Consider the following 20,882-nt stretch of genomic DNA (forward strand, 5'->3'; position numbering starts at 1 on the left):
AAATCCAGGGTGACTATTTGCCTTTTAATGTCAAATATAATTTTTGTATAAATAGAAATACAGCTTTTCTGTTTGACTTTAGTGAAAAAAAGCACCATTAATAGCGAAAAACACACCGGACAGGTTGGAGATAAAGTTATGGAGAAGTTTAAAGCTCAACACATCATCCCTGTAGGGAATCATGGTGGTGGCAGTGTCATGATGAGGGAATCCTTTTCTTAAAGAGGGGCAGGTGAAATAAGTAGATGAAACTAAAAACAGGGCAATAGACTGCAAACTTCTTTCGGGTCGAGAAGGTTTATATGCGTCAATGAATAAGACAAATAAGACGTTTACTTTTTTAGATCTAATTATCGGTTTCAGATAAGATCAGATAAGGTTTAAGAAAATATTAGAGATGGAAAAACACTTGAGATTTAAGAGGATTATTAATGCTCTTGCAAGCCGCTGAATCTGAATCTGAAAAAAAAAACACCCAGCACCCTTTATGTGACTGTACTTCTCTCCGGCTTGTGGAATTATGCAGTTAATCATGTCAAAACCGTCAATGACACAAGAATGAAAAGATGTTTTTTTACAGGAGAACCGTAGCTGGCTGCCTACAAAGTGTTTAGCCTCAGGCATAGATCTTCAGACTGTTTTTCTTGATCATCATATGGGCGAGGCTCTTAAAACACGATTACTGAAAACAAATATAAAGAAAGAGGCTGCATTAAACCCATTCACACTGAGTAAACTTACAGTATTTCTTGCTTGCTCAGCACCAACCAGTAGATGATTGCGGCGGCTCTTAATTCTTCCCTCGGGTGTTTTGCAGTGATCAAAATCAACCCTGAACATAAATAAATGATACTTCATTCTTTAGCATTTCTAAACCGTAATTAAAATCGGATGATTGATAAACACACTTAAAGCCTTTGTACATTTGCGAATGCAAATTATGTCCATCAAGTTGGGGCATATACGAGAGATTAGAAAGTATTTTTCTTTACAGCAACCACATATTCTAATGTTTAAAATGAGCCGATTTAAAAATACCGAGGATTTTAACTCTTTCTTTGTAAATAAAAGTCCTTCAAATTAGTGTAGATATCTGACACAGTGAGCTATTTCATTTAGATTATTGAGATAATAGTTATATATGCAATTAAATGTTTCCAGTATATTTAACCTCAATATAAAGTTGGCTCTTGTGGCCCAGCTTTTATGATGTGGTTGGTCTAACAGTGCAAATCCAGATAAACTTACCTTCATAATATCTCAACAAACGTAAACCAGCAGCTTTATGCTTCATACAGCTTTAAATCATGCAATAATAAACAACCTTCAGCTGGGTGAATAAAGCAGATTTAAAGCTCTGCCTTAAATTTTATTCAAAAATCACTATATTCTTGTAAAAATGGGACTTTATGTCCTCTGATTTAAATCTATTTTTGCTCTACCTGAGTCAAAGCTGCATAAATGTGGGCAGAATCGAGTAAAAAACTGAAACTTTGTGGATTGAAAGCAAGCTGTCAGGATGTCTCATGTCTCCAGACTAGCTGAAGATTAGAATCCGATGATGTTCCGCTGGTTGCCTGCAGATCATCTGACAGCTACACATTTTAAGAACATACACATTCAAACATCTAAATGTGGGTTAGCCGATGAACCCCGCTACTGTACCTGCAAAGATATGGATTATACCACACAGCATGATGCTTCCACCTCCATGTTTCATTATGTGGATGATCAAGATAGTCTGTAGTGCCTGATTATGTCAGTTTAGTTTTAGTGGTTGATTTGGAAGAACCAAATGACATAAATTTGAAACTGACATTTTGCCTCATAATGAATAAAAGGTATTCGGGGTGGATCATCAAAATAAGTGGTGCTCCTAATTGTCAATCATTCTGGTGATATGTTGACATAAGGCCGTCCCGCGTGCTCGTCCCCATTTTCACTTACCAATGGTGAGTCTAACATGGTTGAAAAATTGCAAATCTTCTTTCGGAAAGTAAGCTTGTATGAGCGATGCAAGCAGCAAGTTTTAAATAGAGCATGCATGTGCATGCATTTCGCTTTATAGTAAAACCTTTATCAGTAAAATACTTTAAAAAATCAAAACTTCAAGCCAGTAGTGTTATTACCTTTGTAACATTCATAAAATATGGATATTTTGATGGCAAAAATGAACGTCAACAAGAAACGCCGACTTGCCCGAATATATTAAGAAAATTAATAAAAGTACTCTGAGAGTAAATGAAACACATTTATTTTGGTACAACATAACCTTAGAGGCATTAATGCTGACACTGGCACCTAAATATAATTGTTATGTAGGTTTATTAACTTTTTTACTTTACTATTTAACTCTTCAAATAGCTTTTTATGTTTTTTTCTTGACTTGTAAACTTTTTTTTCCAACTTAATTTCCAGTAGGTAATATATCATTCCAGGGCTCATCTAATTGGTCAAATGCCAAAATAAGATGTACAGCCATGTAGCTGTAGCTTTGCTGAATGGCTGGATATAGATCTTGTGCTTCTAGACCTCACTTGCAAAACCCTCCATTTGTAAGTTTTATGCAACTGATAAAAAACGCTAACTTGCCCTATAAAGCAGAGGTCTTCAACAGGAGGTCTGCGACCCCTAGGGTGTCAGCGGAGGTACTGCATGGGGGTCGCGAAAGTCTTGGTTGATTACTTTTTTTTAATATTCCCTCCTGCAATTTTTTGCACTAATTAAAATGTCTTTAAATACACATTAACATGAATTCAACACACTGTAGTAAACAGATAAATGAAAGCAGAAGATGTCTTTCAGTCATCAATGCACACATTCAGCGACACACAGAAGCTCTTTCAATCTGGGCACCGTTTCATTCACAACACCTGTCCCATCAACCAGGATTCAGAATCAGAAATACTTTAATAATACCAGGGAGGAATTACTTTCCTTACACGACTCCATATGTAATAGAGTGACTATAGGACCAGTTTGATATAACACAATTTCATACAATATATATAATTAGGGGGTCCCCGCTCCATCTCGCAATCAGTTTGGGGGTCCTTGGCCTCGAAAACGTTGAAGACCCCTGCTATAAAGGGATAAGCGTTCCTGCGAGCAGGTACAGGGTTGCGCTTTTTTTTTTTTTTTTTTAAGTGGAGAGGGGGAACTTTTCAAAAATTTACAAAAATCCTCCACTATACCTTTAAAGGTTTCATTGTAAATTAAACATTATTCAAGTGTCTTAAAGTTTTATTGCTTATAAAGCTGGTTTCGTCTCTCCCTGGTCTTTTTAAGCGTTCTGATTTTATTTTTGATCATTTCAAAATGATCATTTGGAGCTTTTTTTAAATGAATTGTGGATTTCACTTCAAATTTATCTAATTGTTTTTCTATTGTTAAACAGTGATTGGATAATTTCCTTGACTCAATAGTACAGAAGATAACTTATTGTTCCTAAAAACAACCAGAGAAAATCCAGATTTGTTTTCACCAATCCGACAACAAAGATCTTATCCCTGCTTCCTTTTCATGCAGACCATAGATTAAAATGTGAAAATGCCCATAGAAAAAAATGGGAAAATTTAGAGTCATAGAGAGGGATTTTTATTTTTTTTTCCTCCACACCCACAGCCTGTTGAAAAGCTTGTGAGGGAGTGGGAGAGTTTAAAAAAAGGGCTGGACCATGTCTTCATTTACTTGAGGATCTCAATGACTAGAATTTAGGGAGTCCCATGAGAGACGGACAGAGTGAGCTTTCAACTGCTTTACCCAGTAATGCTGCTGCTACCTCTGCCTGCATGACTTCATGGTGCCTAATTGGTCCAACAACTGGAAACAGACTCTCAGCCTGATAACCTGCACATGGAAATCTGAACCTTTTCCATTACTTAAAGGAGAGCAGCACCTTAAAGCCTGAAGCGCTGAGTCAGCAACATTTAAAGGTATGCATCCTTAATTACTAATACCCACTAGAAGATGAAAACTTGTTCTATTTGTTATGGAATTGAAGTTCAGATTTTTATTTGTCATTTCAAAACCTCATGTTTGCTCTTATAGTTCTGAGAGGAAAGTCATGGTCCCCTCCCTGCACTGGCTGCTCCTGCTGTGGAGACTTCAGGTTCTGTTGGCTCAAGACTATGAAGGAGACTTAGAGGATGAGGTGGTCACCCCGAGGAGGAGAAGCAAACTTCTTGCACCTAATTCCATACCACAAAATGGCAGACGTAAGTTCCTCCTAATATAAAGAAGAGGTTGATAGTAAAAAAATGCTTCCAAAGTAAAAAAAAAAAAGAACATGATACAGAGCTATTGCTGAAGGATGCATTGCACATGAATTGATCATATCTCTCCTCTCCAAGCAATCCATCTCCAGTGTGACCGCTTAGTGCTCTGTTATCCAAATGTTTTATTCACTCAGAATCCATTTTTCCTCAGGCGCATTCTCTCTGGGACATATTCATGGGAAGATTAATGTGGTTTATACTCAGCCTGTATTAGATCTGCAACCTCCTCCTACAGCAGAAGGTTGATGTTGAAAATTTGTCTTGAAAATAAAAAGACCCACTTTCATAAAACCTATAATGCTTTGAAGAAATGCTGCAGAAGCTAAACAGCCAGTAAGTCAGCTATCCTGCTGCAGATGTTTTTTTCCACCCGTAAAGCTTCTTACTCACTGAGTCATGTTGATTTTGACCGGTTGGATCTTCATACTTGGCAGACAAAGAAAGAGATAAATGAGTTATTGATGAAAGGTTGAAAAGAAGTTTGGCTCCAGGAAACTGAAGAAAATAAATACACTTCTGCAGAACATGTGTTCGTTTTGAAGCCAAAGCGGCGAAAACAGGATATGGTCTTCTTAACCAATTAGGCCCCTTGTGACAAAATGAATCATCCCCTTGTAAAATCATTGATTATATCTAAAGAACTAAGCTAATCCTACCCGTTTTGACTCTTATTTATAGATTGGAGGATTGTTACCAACCAATAATAATAAAAAAATTGAACTGTAGTGAACTTTCCCACCAAAGGTGAAATGTCAGGCTCCAGAATAACATTTATCTCTAATAAATTTCTCAAATGGTGACTATATTCTCCCCAGCTCTCATTGATGAAGACTGCAGTTTGGAATTGGCCTTTCTGGTCGACAGCTCGGAAAGCGCCAAGGACAACCACGAACAGGAAAAGCGTTTTGTCGCCAATGTGATGGACCGACTGCAGGGCCTCCGGCTGCAGACCGGCCGGGGACTCAGCTCCCGTGCTGCTCTCCTCCAATACAGCAGCCAAGTCAAGATAGAGCAGACCTTCAAAGACTGGAGGGGCATTGATAATTTCAAAGCTAGAATTGCTCCCATTCCATACATAGGCCATGGCACCTACACCACCTACGCCATCACCAACCTAACACGCATTTACCTGGAGGAGTCGGACAGCAGCAGCATCAAGGTGGCCATCCTGCTTTTTGATGGCGTCTGGCACCCAAGGAACCCAGACATATTTTCAGCTGTGTCTGATGCGAAGAACCAAGGTGTTCGGTTCTTCACAATAGGGATCACTCCTGAAGCCAATGAAGCCGCCAATGTTAAGCAGTTAAGTAGGATTGCTAGTTCCCCAGCTACCCGCTACCTCCACAACTTGCAAGATGTTGGCATTGTGGATAAGGTCATCAAGGAGATTGTAAGTAAAACATATTTACTTGCTAGTAGACTAGACTGCATGCTGTATTTCAGAAAAATTAAGACTGACTTTTTTGTCATTTGTTGAAGCAGGTTTTGGTTATTTTTCCCTGCAGATACAAAAACGATAGTTTCAGAAACAGCTTTGAAAAATTCATGATGCATATTTGAAAATGTTAGTAGTATGTTTGCCACAGCCATTGGTGGCGCTATGACACTGCAATGCATGCACAACAAAAAACATTATGCATGTGTAGAAGGATTATGAGAGACAGAGCAATATGGCGGCAGTAAGGAACATGTGAACTGTGACCCCCGGCTCACACCGACTGCGGTCTTACCGTTGCGGTGCGGTGGGTGCGGCGCCGCAGTGATTCCAAGTCATTAAAAAGACGTAAACCTCTCTCACCTGAGCTGTCCGGCTGCGGTTACCGAGACACTCCGGCGCTGCAGAAAATTCAGCAAGAAAGCTATCCTTGCGGCGTGCCGGATCCCTCCGCAACAAGCTCTCGCAAATATCCTTATTTGGGCCGTGTTATCGCGTGAAGTTACGTGAACTCAAGTGAACTTCTGAGTTAAATCTCCGGACCTGTTGCCGGAGCCGCAGAGCCGCACCGTAGTCAAAAGGGCAGTGTGAGAGGGGGTGTGCGGGAGTTGCGGTCTCCGTCGGCTCGGTAACCGCACCGGAGCCAGTGTGAGCAAGGGGTGAGGGTTACATTGTCTTGTCGCAGTGTATATTGGCCCTTAGTCAACAGTTTACCAGGGCAGAGCCAAGCAGATGCATGAAAATTGAAGAAGCTTTTTTAATTTGCAGCAGTAAAGCATTGCATATTTTGGGAGTCTCAGTCTTCTCCTTGCTTTGTACCTCCATTAACATCTGGTTACCTGATTGCAGGACAGAGAAGGGGAACACAGGTGCAGTAGCTTAGCAAGTGATGAGGAGGAAGACCAATTAAAGACTTGATGACAAATAGACACATTTGAAAATGAAGTCCAGCTCTGCAGAGAGGAAAAAATGGGAGTAATAAGCCAATTCCTTTGTGTTCCAGCTAAAAGGGCTTATCGTTGTTATTGACAGCTTTGTTTGACTCAAACTCAAACCCTTTCGCTGTATTCAAGGGTTGGTACAAATTCCATATCCTATCTGCCTAATAGTAAATATAAATGCCAGTAGTGCTTAAAAAAATCAATAAAATTATACGGTTACAACAGGGCCAAGAAATATCCGAAATGACACTGAACAATACTGTGAATGTCTTTATCACTGATCCACACGTACGCTTCCTGTTCAGGACAGGATCACACAGACAATTCAGTGCTTTAAAGATGTGATGGAAAGTTAGTCAGTAAGAGGAATGGATGGAGCTTTCGTGTTTTCACATCAAGGACTGGATGGTTATTATTAATGAACGCCATATATTTTTTTCATCAAATCGTTCAGCCAAATCCAAGGAATACCCATAGCAACCGCCTTAACAACCGAAGGAGGTTATTAGAGATGGTGTTTGGGTTTTGATTGATTATTTTTTTGCTGTTATCTATAATGACAAGGAGATGTGTAGCGAAAAAAAAGAAAAGGCTAAAAATGTTCCTCATCTGAAGAGGCATCAGGCTGGAACATATGGGGCAGCAGTTAAAGGAACTATTCTGTTTGTCATCCATTGAAATACATCCACTTCATGGGGATTCATAACTTTGGGGAAGCCATAGCTATCCATTTCAGGATGTATATCTGCCATTTTGGCAATAATCCGGCTTTGGTAAGGGTAAAAAACAGTAGCCTCGTGAGACCATCCTGATCTCGCGAGCTTTCAAGATTTCACTCGCAGATCAGTCTGGAGACTCTCCGTTAAAGAAAATTTGGAGCAGTTCACCAAACGAACGTCCAATCAGCGTTGGCTTTGAGGCGGGTTGAGGTGTGATGCAACGAGAAGCGCGACAGTTCAGTCTAAAGAACATGGCGGCTTCGATGAAACGAGCGTTAGCGTTAGCGTGGCTATCGAGCGAGTTTTATCGGAATTACAGAGTATTTCTTCACTGAAAGAAGAGCAAAACACTGCTCTAGAGGCTTTTCTCAGAGGAAAAGATGTTTTTGCTCTTCTCCCGACTGGTTTCGGCAAGAGTAGCCTGGCTTGTGATTGTGTTTTCGTCGTCGCTCTGTTAGTACGTCATATACTTCGTTGACCTGATTGGTTTATTTGGCCCGTCTATCACCAACATAGGCCAATCAGCTAACCAGTATTTTCGCCCCTTCCCAAAATTACTTAAACGGAAGGTTTCCAGATGGATATGTGGAGCAAATCCATCTGGCGGAGTCAGGTTAAAAAAACAGAACCGGCAAAAGGTTTCTTTATTTTTCATCAATGGCATATTTCAAGAATCTAGTGCCAGCAGTAAGAGTTAAAATTTTAAGATCTTTAATCCTCCTGTAATTTTTTTTCATATTAATTGATTAGTAAGGCCAAAAACTTCCAAAATTTGGCTTTTAAGCACTGAATTAATCACTAAAACTGAGTTGTGGTTTTAGTTGAAGTTTAGGAATGTCACATTTTAAACTTTAATCCTTGTTCTGCTTCCAAAAAATTGCAGAAATTGTCTCCTTATAAGGTGCAGATTAAGAATCTGTGCCAGAGCCTTATAAGACATTTAATGGTTTCATTAGACTAACACCTGAGTTCTGCTCAGACAGAAAAAGTAACAGGTTGCTCATTTTCCCAAAACATAATATATGAAAACTTGGCAAGATTTTGAATTCTTTCAAACAAATTAATTAAGGAGACAGAACAGTAACATGTTTTCTGTGTTCATGCTCCGACTTGCAAAAAACATCCAAAGCTCACAACATTTCACTGGAACTTATGTCACCGGTGAAATTGCATGTTTGTTTGATAATTGTTTTTCTCCAGAGGGCAGAAATTGATTGGAGATGGAAGCATCAAAAAGCCATTATGTGAACAGGCGCTTTCCAAATGTTAGCACTTCTAGTTTCACAATGCACCCCATAACAACTTCCCCAGCTTCCGCTGCCGATGACAGCCAACGCTATGATTTCCTGGCTTATTGCATCCCTAATGTACACCTGCTGCTAGACTAACAGGTCTACTCTAAACGCTGGTAACTTAGATTGCCTCCTACACGCCTACTCAAATCAGCAGCAGGGCTAAAAAACATAGAGATTTGTCTGTAAACATTCATATTTAAAATTTAGAAATGCCAAAGCATTTGCACCTGATTGTTTAGGTTAACTTTAATGATTTTTTTTTATAAGCCACTGTTGGGTTAATAACAATATGTGCTGCACAACAACATCCCACAGTCAACATCTTGACTTTTGGTCGGCACATATGCTAGGTATTAAAACTCACTGTGGGGAAAAAAGGATGAAGTAAGCGCCAGAATCTAGTAAGAACATGCAACACATGCAATTTTATCCAACAAACACTACTTTAGGCTGGAGCTGAAGTGTTGACACAGGTGGTACACATCGAAATGCCATGAATGGTAAAGTTTATGGGAAACTTGTGCAAAAACATCCAAAGCATAGCATCTGACAGACCACATTCTGCTGGCATGCTAAGGCTCAGCAGCAGCTAGGATCAGACTTTCATCTCATTTCCTTGTAGAGGCAGCATCTGTATGTCATAAGCATGTGCCTCTGTACCAGCTCAGAGGTTTTCTTTCATCTTTGGTCGCTTCATTAAAGATGTAGCTCTATAAGATCCTGCAGCCTGTTTGCATGGCTTTACGTCCCATTGCTCGACCTTTTGTCGAAATATTTTATCGCTCACCATGTTTTCCTTTAAATGGATGTAGAGTTACATATTGGACAATTTGATCTGCTTTCAAAAGAAATCAGAGTTCTGGCAAGATGGGTCATATAAGACAAACAGGATGTAATCTGAGGAACCAGATGGGTTATTGTTCAGTCCTTTGTGGAGAACGGATTTAAAAAAGGAGACTTCAAGAAAGATATTTCATAGGCGACTGCTTAAACCATCTATTATTACATATCATAAGTAAGCTTCAAACAAGAAGATCAATCAGTCCCACTAAGCTGAGCCCTGTCATGCCCAGTGCAGTATATAAATATACAAGTCTTCTTTTAAAATCCAGTGACTCAGACTAATTGACTCTGTTGTGTTTTTTGCCCACAGACAGCGCTGGCAGATGAAAATGTAAGTATTAAAACTACAATTATTCTAAATTGTGTTTGGTTTTTGGTCCATTTGCTCTTTTTCACTCTCAGTTTTGATGGTTTTGCAGTGTCCATTATCCCAAAGTCAGTGTCAATGTGAGAAAGGTGAGAGAGGACCCACAGGTTCTCCAGTAAGTTATACTTCATCGTTATCCTATCATACATAATGGCTTTTATGTGGCTTAGTCATTGAGCAGCTAACAAGGTACTAATCTGGGAATAATAATTTTGCTCATATGCATAAATTAAAGTAGTTTGTAATAGCATTCAGCCATTTTAAACCATAGGTAACCACAGTATTATGGATATATACATGTGACTCAAAGGCAGACAAACCTGAAATAAAAAAAATAAAAAATAAAAAAAATTAGAAAATTGAAAAATCATAAAAAAAATAAAATAAAAAAAAACATTTTTGGAAAAAAAAAATCTAAAATAATAATAAAAAATACATTCAAAAAGCATCCAAAAAAAAAAAGAAAAAAAAAGAAAATCTGTGAATCTCACTTTGAAAATTGTAATTTCTAAAGCATAATCTGAAAAAAAAGAATTAAAACAAAAAATAAATTTTTAAACCATAAAATCTGAAAATATATATAATGTTTGGGAAAAATGCAAAAAAAAAAAATGAGAAAATAAAAAAAACAGATAAAAAAACTTTAATCAGAAAACAGCAAATTTACAAATTCTAAAATCTTTTTTATTTAAATGTTTTTCTAAGTTTCATATTTGAACTGCATTTTCCTTAAAATTCAATCAACTATATGTGTTCTTTGCTTGCAACAATGAGAGAAAAAAAATTGACTTCTTTCTTTACAATATTTGGCTTTATTACATTTTTAAAAAAAGTCACTTTTAAATACATCAAACCTGGAAATGTCATCAGGGGCGTGTCCAGACATTTTTGATAGGGGTGGCACCAGTGGGGCACTGACTTATGCAGGGGTGGCATGAAGCATGAGCAGGACCGCCTGCGCACAGACATATATACTCACATATGCACGCACACATGCACACAAGAAAATACACACCCACACCTAGACTTTGGTATATATATATACGTATTGATATTTGCTTGATGAAACTGTGCAGAACTTGGTAGAGGTACAGACTGTACAAAACAAATATAGCTTACCTTACCATGCCAACATAAGTAAACAATGCACATTTAAAAAAAAAAACCTATAAAGTTTTTAAACACCAGTATTATTGGTATCCTGATCTAAATAAAAGAAGATACTGTGATGTTAATTTAAAAAAAAGGTAAAGCATACATACTATGCTGCATGTGTGATGGTGAAGGGCCCTCATCACAAGAATCTTCACCTGATTCTGCAATAACACATAGGTGGTCATTAGAATGAAAATGTGCCTAATTATATTATACTTCATATGAAAAATGAATTGTTAAGACATACCAATAGGTCCCGGCTGGCTATAAGAGGCTCCCACACCACTATCCCCCTGTGGATGGCCTGCAAGAACCTCAGCACTGGACACACCTGTAGCAATACAAAGATTTTATCAGTTCATTATAATTCAAATTGTCACATTTAGGCTTTTCACACCAGTATTGTTTAAAAAATTGTCTACACACTTAATGACAGTATATGACACTGTAGTATATTTGAAATATCTCAGTTCGAATCAATGTACATAATGTTTTAAAGAAGGTAAATTCATACATACCCTGATATGTATGTGATGTTGAGGGTGACTCTATAATAATACATAAGCTGTGATTAGAATGATAATACAATCAGCCTTTCCTAAGTAAACTAAGAGGTATGGTACAATCAAACCAAATTAGTAAGTTCAAACATGAGAACAAACTTGAACTACCAGGATTTCACATACCAATGTGTACAGCTGAGGCTGAAGGCTGGCTCTCATCCTGTGACTGACTGCTCTGCCCCTGCTCTGGCTCTATCTTAGATTTCTTCCTTGATTTCCTTGATTTCTTGATTTCTTCCTTGCGAATTTCATACTGTAATAGTCCCATAATGCACGACATTCTTATATGTTGTACAATAAATAATTGTGCACACACAAGAATGAAAATGAAATGTAAATGATGTTATAGGGGTCTAATATAACAGTTTTACTCAGTACAGAATAGCTAAATGTTAGCGTTAGCATCGTTGACAGTCAAAACAGTGTTTTCTAACTAGATGAGGAGACGACAGCCGTGTGCCAATTACAATAAAACAAACAAGACAGGGTACATGTTTAGCTTATTACCGTTACAGCTTCTAACTACAGGCACAGTAAGTGTAGTAAAATGTAGGCTACTCACATATTTCACAACGTCGCGCCAGAGACGTGCTGCTTTCTGATAGACTGGAGAATGTATTCACCTGTAGGTTCATCAACGTCTTCTTCGCGCCTTCTTCAACTCAAAACAAGAGCGCATTTTACGTTCAGTGCAGTGGCCCGCCTCTGACTGGGCATATAGCCAATCATATTTTAAAATTTTGGGGTGGAACTTGGGGTGGCCAATCAGATTTCAGGGGTGGCCTGTGCCACCCAAGGCCACTCCCTGAACACGCCAGTGAATGTCATGAGGTTAACCCGAAATTGTCTTGTATAAAAGATCCTTCATTAGGCTCATATAAAGCTGGTTTCACTACAGCTTTCTGGCAGGACAGGACCATCTCCGTCTTTCAGCATTGCTGGAAGAGAGATATAAAAATATCTTGTTTTTCTCACTGAGGCTTTTCAAAACAAATCTTTCTGTTTAATTTTGAAAATTGAATAAATGACTGCCTCATTTATCAATCCTATCATACTTTTTCTAATAAAAAGGAGTAATTAATTAGGGGTGTTAAACAATCCCAACATGCAACGCAATAAATAGAGGTATTTATTAATAGAAGAAGAAAAAAATAATCTTTTGGAAAGATTTCTCCCTCTGATCGTGTCACAGCTTCAACCTGTGATTCACTCACGAGAACAACCAAAATATTTCCAATTTTAATTAGTCTTTCTTGCAACTTACAATTTCTGATTGGGAGCTATTTGTGAGGTGCTAATCTCCTCTTGTGACCACTTTGTAAACTGCACAACGCACAACACCTGGTTGGGCCAGGAGTCAGTCTGATCCCCAAACCTCTGACACAACTGGGAAAATCACCTCAAAAACAACCTGGAATGGTGTGTGCCAGGCTTTAGGCTCGTCCCAAATCAGAGGTTCAGTCCCTTTTGGAGTCCCCAAAATGACCTTAGAGGAGGGGTAAGACTAAGGCAGAAACACAAACTGGTCTGAGTTTGGCAGATGGAGGCCCCCTACTGGCCAGTACATACAAAATCTAGAACACATGTCATGCCACACTATGCAGATGCTCTGTCTGCACAGATGAAACCTGCCAAACAGTTAAAGTGGCTGCAGCAGCATAACAGGCTGCACATAACAGGCTGCTAATTAGTGCGCCGATACCAATACCAGTATCAAGCACTAAAATGGTGGTATCAGCGAGTACCAACAAATAGGGCACCAATACCATTTTGAGAGTCAAAAATGTATTCAACAATTATCACCCATTCCAGATAGGCAATAAAAAGTTCTACTGGATTCACTTTGTATTAGTCTTTTTCCTGCTTCACAAAGGTAGGCAGCAGCTTGACAAAGCCATTATGGCAATTATTTTACATTCAAGTAGTATGCAGTTCTTCATATAATAGACATCTAACCAGAGTAAGTGCAGAATAGCAGATTTAGACCAGTTATCTCAAAAAGCAACAATACATTCAAAAAGGGGTGCATAACTGATTTCTCTACCATTCCTGCAAATATGAGAGGGCAGTAAATAGGTAGACTGGTTCTGGCACTAGGGATGAGGTATGTACCCAAAGGAGAAAAAAATCTTAACTCAGGTCACCAAGCCTCTTTTACAGCTATTACAATTACTTCTACCTACCAACCAGTGGTTTAGGCGACACCTCAGGAAAACAGCCTCTCTGTTCTATTATCAGACAATCAAACGTGAAGTTTACCAAACCCTCCTCAGACCAGCAATGCATTAAAATTATTAACCCATCAGCATAGTAGAGGATCTATAGTAATGTGGGCCTGATTGTCTGAGAACCTTATTAGAAAGGACCAGAAGCTCTGGATGATCAGAAGGATGCAAGAGGGATTTTACAAAGAAAACCCAACAAATGGGGTTCAGGAAGTGTTTTTTACCCATTTCATTAAAATCACTAACCACATCCATAATAAACCACCTCTGCTGTATTCTGCTCCTCTGCTGCTCCCAGGCATTAAATCTGTCTCCTTTACAGTCAGTGAAGAGGACGGCACCGCAGACAAAGACTCCTACAGGCCACATAATTGCAGGGTTCAGAGGAGTTTAGTGACTTGTGCGGGTTTTTAGAAGTCTTGTCTCCCCGAAGCAGCAAGAGTAAAGCGGATGCCTCACATTCCTCCAACAGTTTATGGAGAACAGGTCTAAACATATATTTACATGGGAAATCAGCAGGGTCACGTCTGTTGAAGGAATCCAGCCTCTTGGGGTCTGTCTGAGAACACATGCTTGGCAGATCCAATGCTACATGCAGGACTTTCTTTGCTTGCCAGACATGTCGTGATATGGACTTGCCTTTTGGTCCAAAGAAAAGGTCAGTCTCAATCAGACAAGGTGATTATTGCTTTGAAGTATTTTCTCTGGATTAGAGCAAAGTAATTACCCAGAAGGAACTCTGAACAAAAGCTGTTATACATCAGGAGCGTCAGGGGATGCAGTGATGGAAGCAGTGTGTGTGGCCACAGATAGCAGGGATAGACTGAACACTGGAGTGTTCACAGAATCAAATACTGGTAAAAAGGGACAATTAAGCTTTAGTTAAGTTCGACTGATGACCTAAGCTATGTTTTTTTAAACAGATAATCTCTTCTATTGGTATGAAGAGCTTTAAGTGCTGAAGATGGAAGTTTTAAAGACCATTAATGGTTCTATTCAATGATGGATCTCTATGATAACACCCAATACTTCTGGATGGTCTTTATTCATTAATTTAATTCAATTCAGTTTATTTAGCCAATTCACAACACACGTCATCTCAAGGCACTTCATAGAGAATATTTAACCAGATCAGACTGGGTCAGAGTTTTCTATCTAAGGAAAACCAGCTGATTGCATCGACTTAATGTCTCAAAGGCAATCCCTCACACCAAGCATGTTTGTTGCGACAGTGGAGAGAAAAACTCCCTTTTAACGGGAAGAAACCTCCAGCAGAATCAGGCTGAGTTTGAGCGGTCAATTGCCAAGGCCGACTGGGGTTCAAGGAGACAGAAGCAGAGATACAAAACGAAGCAAAGGTACAAAAGGCAACTGTCAACCAGCTCCACAGGTGGCCCCGGCCAGGAAACACACAAAGCACAGCCACGCAGACAAGCCCCTGAGCCAGCTCCCGTGTCAGAGGATGAAAGAGAGCACATACACTTAGTCACAGTCAGAGAAACAGGACTACACTGAAAAACAGGCCAAGCTCCAACATACATCATCTATAAACAAAGTTGTTGTTGGCAGCAGCACAGCTGTCACGAGTACAAGGCAACGAAATATGATTTGCATCTATCCAGAAGTGCTATACAGAATATAAATATTATTACAGGTGTATGTAAAAGCAAAAAGTAATAGTTAGGGACTGTAAAAAGTTGTGTATAAATATGAATATGAATATGGGAGCTACATGCACAGATTATACAGAATATACAGGAATGTTAGGAAAAGGATTATATATGTATTAGCGGGTTTATAATACAAGATAAATAATGGCAGATAAGATTTACAGATTGTATACAGATTGAGTGAGGAACAGTGTGAGGAAAGTCCATATGTTATTATTGTATGGGGGGATACAGTCCTTATAGTTGTGTCAGGAGGCGTTCAGGAGCATGACAGCTGTGGGAAAGAAGCTGTTCCGGTGCCTGTTGGTACTGGTCCATAGGCTTCTGAAGAGATTGAACTAACAAATACTGCAGAATGGGAGCATAGAGAATGAAGCAGGATGATAAAAAGGGGTCCCCATGTCCTCCAGCAGTCTAAGCCTACAGCAGCATAACTATAAAGATAGCTTAGGTTAACCTCAGACACTCTGACTAAAAGCTCTATCAAAACGGCAAATTTTAAGCCTACCCTTAAAAGTCATCTTCAAACCCATAACCACGACTCAAAGAAATTAGAAGAAATATTCAACAGCTCAAAGCCCATTTATCAGCTTGTTGTCCTTGACTTAAGAGTTATTACACAAAAGAAGAAATGAGTAGTCTGAGGTGGTTAAGATGTTTTTTTTTTAATCTTAAAACGCCTGACTTGTCTTCTTCAACAGGGAAAGAAAGGACGTCCAGGAGAAGATGGAAGCCCCGGCCTGAAGGGGAAGAAGGTGCTGCTAACCCTCAGCTATAAATATGTTTTTCTAAAAATAAATCTACTATACTAAGATGCCCTTTTCAAGTTAAATCAAATCATCTTCCCTTAGGGTGAAAGTGGCCTCAGTGGACTTCCAGGTCAGGAAGGAGCAGAGGTGAGCCTAAGGTCTTCCCTTTGGTCCACTGAGTTGTCCTCTGTGCAAAACATCCACCAAATGCTATATATTTTTTTTGCAAATTGGCATCTCTTGTGTACTCCTGGGTAAACAAAGCTGTCTTACACACACAGGGTAAGCCAGGATACAAAGGAGAGAAGGTACTGTATGGATTCTGGTGCAAACCCCTCTTCTACCTCTTTAGTTTCCAAAACACAAGGTTCCCACATTCATTTAAAGTCATTATAAATGGCAGTAAGAGGATTATGAGCTTTAGACATGATGACAGGCTTCAAATGTAAAAAGACTGTGGCATTTTCTTGCCCTTTGTTCAACCATGTTTCCTCTTAAAACTGTCTGCATGTGTCTGTACATTCTTGTGTCTGTTTCTGTGTATTCCCATGGCATTAGTCGTGCAAATGAGCTCCGAGCTAAACCCATAAACATATGTATTTTTTTAAAGCTAGATTGTGTTTGAGACTGCAGTATTTATCAGAGGCATGGTATTTGAGTTGGATGCCTTGTAGGAACCTGAAATTTGTTTATTCTCTCACAGGGAGAGAGAGGAGAGTGTGGCACACCAGGCGTTAAAGGAGACAGAGTATGTTTGTACATATTTCTTATTCTAATGTTAGAGTAAATATAATCTATTTGAATATAATGTACGTTTGCTTTCCTTTTAAATCTATCAAATTACTTTCTAAAGGATAAAAATGTGTTTTTCAGGGTCCTGAAGGCAGTATTGGTCCAAGAGGAAACCGTGGACTTCAGGTTCTTCTAACTTTTCCATATTCTGATATCAGAATCAGTTAAATCCAGCTACTGTTTATTCACAGCCAAAGATGTAAAGTTGATAAAAAAATATTTTTAAATTTTTAATTGAAAAATTGCATGTAGCTATACAAACTAAATGTTTTTATTTTTATTTTTTCTGACACTGTTTTTATGCTTTTGTACGGTGTCCTTGAGTGTCCAGAAAGGCGCCTTTTTAAATAAAATGTATTATTATTATTATTATTTTTTTTGTTGCTTTTAAGTCCACGTTTCAGATTATCAAACAGGTGATAATTACAAAATATGAATGAGAACAAAAAGCAGCTATTAAATCATAATTTCCTTTTTCATTTAAGGTGGTTTGTATAGCCTTTGTCACTACTTAAAGAAAATTAATCTGTCTTTTTCATGACCTCATTTGGTTTTGTATTATATTTAGACTTGATCTGAAATGTTTTTAATTAGGAATAATAAACTGTAATTGAGAATGTATGTGTTAACAAATAGGAAAAAAATCAAAATGAACATTTGTTTTTTTAGGGCTTGCCTGGGCAACCAGGTGACATGGGACCTGAGGGAAACATGGGCAAAAAAGTAAGCGTTTACCTCTGATATTCTTCAATTTTAATATTAATCTTTTTTTTTTATAAACTTGCTCTTTGATTTAATTTTGTGATGTAAATTTTAACAGTTCTGTTATGAGCCTAAGGATTAACCAGTAGTGCTGCCTTCAATAAAGCCATGTTTTTTTTTCTTTACAAAGCAGCAAATGTGATTTTTTAAGTGGAAAAACGTTTATTTAATATGGAAAAATTTCCACTTCAACATAATAAACTTGCTTTTCAAGGTAAAGCAAGTTTATTATGTAGCACATTTAAGTAGTGCAACAATTGAAAGTGCTGTAAATTAAAACAAAAAACAACAACTGCATTGCAGTGGGATACAGGCAATCCAGATAATAAGGAGGATAAAAAATGTTAATTAGAATAGGATAATTATATTTCAACATGATTGATAGAAATGAAAAACGTCTGCCTGAACTAACAAATAATATTTTTTAGATAGCACCTGCAAAGGCTGCTCTTAAGAAATGAATTCTTAATCTGGATTTAAAACAGTTTTGGGTTTATGTCCTTTTTTTGGTTTTCTTACTCAATATTTGTAAAGCATTCAAACTAAAAGCTGCTTCTCCAAGTTTGGTTGTGCTTATGGCAGTACAGAGCAAATTACAGGTCTGGGCGGGTGATAAATTGAAAGCAATTTGTGATGCATATTGGAGACACTCAGTGATTTATAGACTAACAGAAGTATTTTAAATATTCCCTGGGAGTCAGGGAACCACTGTAAGGACTTTAGAACTGAGGTGATGTACTATCTTAGTACTAGTGAGGACGCAAACAGCAGCGTTCTGAATCAGTTGCATAAAATGTTTTTTCAAGGTCCTACTGCCACATTAGTCCTTTAATCCTAAAGATGTTCTTTACATGATAGAAGGACAACTTTTTTACCGTCTTCACATGCCTTTGAAGTCTCAGGTCTGAGTCCATCACTACACCCAGATTTAGTGCCTGATTGGTTGGGTTCTTGCTGCGTAAACTTGAGCTCGGTGCTAACTTTTCAGCACTATTCCTTTAGTTAAACAACGTGTACTTCAGTTTTGTTTTAATACAGCAGAGGAAAATTGTGCCACGTCCATGTATTGATTTCTTTTTTGCATTTACAGCAGCAGTTGAATTGGTTCATAGTTACCTAGTGATTTCATAATGTACAGCAGTAGGTCGTTCAATTGGATCTGAGTTAGGGAAGCATGTAGATTGTAAATACGAAGGGCCCTGAGATGGACTCTTGTGAAACGGCACATGTGATATTTGTTTCTGATGTAAAATTCCCTACTGACATAAAAAAAACCTGTTGTTTCAATACCATTTAAACCAGTCCAGCGCTGTACCAGAAAGGCCGACCCAGTTTTTCAGCCGCTCTAATAAGCTCTTGTGATCAACACTGTGGAAGGCTGCACTAAGTGCAGTAATGCCAGCACTGTGGTTCTTCCAGTCTGCATTTATATGGGTGTCATTGAAAGCCTGACTGGAAGATATCGGAGACACAATTGGTCTTTAAATACATTAAATACTGTAACATATGTAGTTTGTTCAACAGCCAAAATAGACCATTTCCCCCCAACGTGTTCAAGATTATTTTCCTGTGCAACATAAATATACAACATCTACAACACATCTCATGCTACACTATCCAGACGCTCTGTCTGCACAGACGAAGCCTGCCAAACAGTTAGTGGCTGCAACAGCATGATAGGTTGGACTATTTCCTGTTTAGTTCAGCTTTTCATTATTTAACCCCTCAGCAGTGGTAATAGATATTGAGTTTTGAGATAAGTTTGAGATAATCTCAAAAAGCGAACAATATAAAAGAAAAAGTGGTGCATATATGATTTATCTTTATTTAATAATTAGATTTTTGTCATCATGCACTTTATATCAAAATGATTAGCCTTTAATACATTTAGATGCAGCTTCAAATGGTAAAATATGATAACACTGTGAAAGCAGCTCTGTGACCAATAATTAGACATTAATCTGCCAAAGTAAAACTTTCTTAAATCAGTCCAACATTTCATTTACTGATTCTCAGTCGAGAGTCCTTTGAATCAGCTTTTTTCTTCTTGATATGACCTTTTGTTGTCACATCCAGTCGCTAAACAGCTTCATCTTTGGCAATCATCTTTCCCCAGCAGTGGCTCACTGTTGAACCTGGGTCAAAAATAGAGGCTGACAGGAAACCTTCCACATCTCTCCCTTATCGACAAATAAAGAGCATAAGGAGGTCACCTGGAAAGACTAAAGAGTTACCCAGTTTGTGATGGAGCATGACCTGAAGGATTACAAATTTAGATTCTCCTATTCACGCCTTTCTTAAGCCTTTTATTTAAATTAAGACTGTGAGCATTATGGGCTGATAAAACATTTTACAATCAAAAATATTGATATCCTAATACAAAAAAACAAAAAACATAATAGACACATTTATAGCTCCTATAGCAATCTTATATTCCAGTTCTGACCTCGGAGACTAATAATTAGGTGGAGGGAAATTGATTACATTGGACTATGTTTGAAGCTGTTAAAGCTAAAAAAAAAAAACTTTAAAAGAGCTATATATATATATATATATATATATATATATATATATATATATATATATATATATATATATATATATATATATAGCTATATAGCTAAGGAACTGTTTGTGAACATCAACTTATGATTAAAATGTCCAAAGCCATGAAAACCTTACAAAACAATAGCCAATGCAGCATGCAGATGCAGCAACATGTACTGTAAGGGAACATAGCATTGTGTTGGAGGAGTTGACTTATACTCACATCATATAAAAAATGATGACATACCCTTTATTAAGGCCATTAATCAGCATATTTAAGCTCACTTCTGTATATTTGAGAAAATAATCCTTTCTGAGTGGAGTTTGGATGGTGGGCCTGTGAATGCTCAGGGGTTCTCTGGTTACTCCACTGCCCCCCCTGAGCCAAAAAACATGATTTTTCAGGTAATTGCAGACACTCATGAATATGAGGTAATGGTAAAGGTTCTTTGTGTTGCCCATGTTATAGACTAGTAACCAGTCCTAGGAACAATTCCTGAAATGATCCCTGAACAGATTCCAGGACCATTTCCTTGACTGGA

The 20,882-nt window shown here is 38.1% G+C and overlaps 1 protein-coding gene across 1 annotated transcript in view; it reads left to right on the forward strand.

Annotated features, from left to right (window-relative positions):
- Nucleotides 1–3,684: 3,684 nt before the first annotated feature.
- LOC119790357 (collagen alpha-1(XXVIII) chain-like) overlaps nucleotides 3,685–20,882 on the forward strand; it is a 54,312-nt gene continuing 37,114 nt past the window's right edge. The window contains exons 1-11 of the mRNA XM_038295881.1: nucleotides 3,685–3,935; nucleotides 4,051–4,217; nucleotides 5,093–5,667; nucleotides 9,821–9,841; nucleotides 9,930–9,992; nucleotides 16,192–16,245; nucleotides 16,342–16,386; nucleotides 16,521–16,547; nucleotides 16,943–16,987; nucleotides 17,113–17,157; nucleotides 17,701–17,754. Of these exons, the coding sequence (XP_038151809.1) occupies nucleotides 4,067–4,217; nucleotides 5,093–5,667; nucleotides 9,821–9,841; nucleotides 9,930–9,992; nucleotides 16,192–16,245; nucleotides 16,342–16,386; nucleotides 16,521–16,547; nucleotides 16,943–16,987; nucleotides 17,113–17,157; nucleotides 17,701–17,754 (1,080 nt within the window). The 5' untranslated portion in view covers nucleotides 3,685–3,935; nucleotides 4,051–4,066. The remainder of the gene's footprint in view (nucleotides 3,936–4,050; nucleotides 4,218–5,092; nucleotides 5,668–9,820; nucleotides 9,842–9,929; nucleotides 9,993–16,191; nucleotides 16,246–16,341; nucleotides 16,387–16,520; nucleotides 16,548–16,942; nucleotides 16,988–17,112; nucleotides 17,158–17,700; nucleotides 17,755–20,882) is intronic.

The sequence above is a fragment of the Cyprinodon tularosa genome, unplaced genomic scaffold, assembly GCF_016077235.1.
Source record: "Cyprinodon tularosa strain WSP-4 unplaced genomic scaffold, ASM1607723v1 ctg362, whole genome shotgun sequence".
NCBI classification, from domain to species: domain Eukaryota; kingdom Metazoa; phylum Chordata; class Actinopteri; order Cyprinodontiformes; family Cyprinodontidae; genus Cyprinodon; species Cyprinodon tularosa.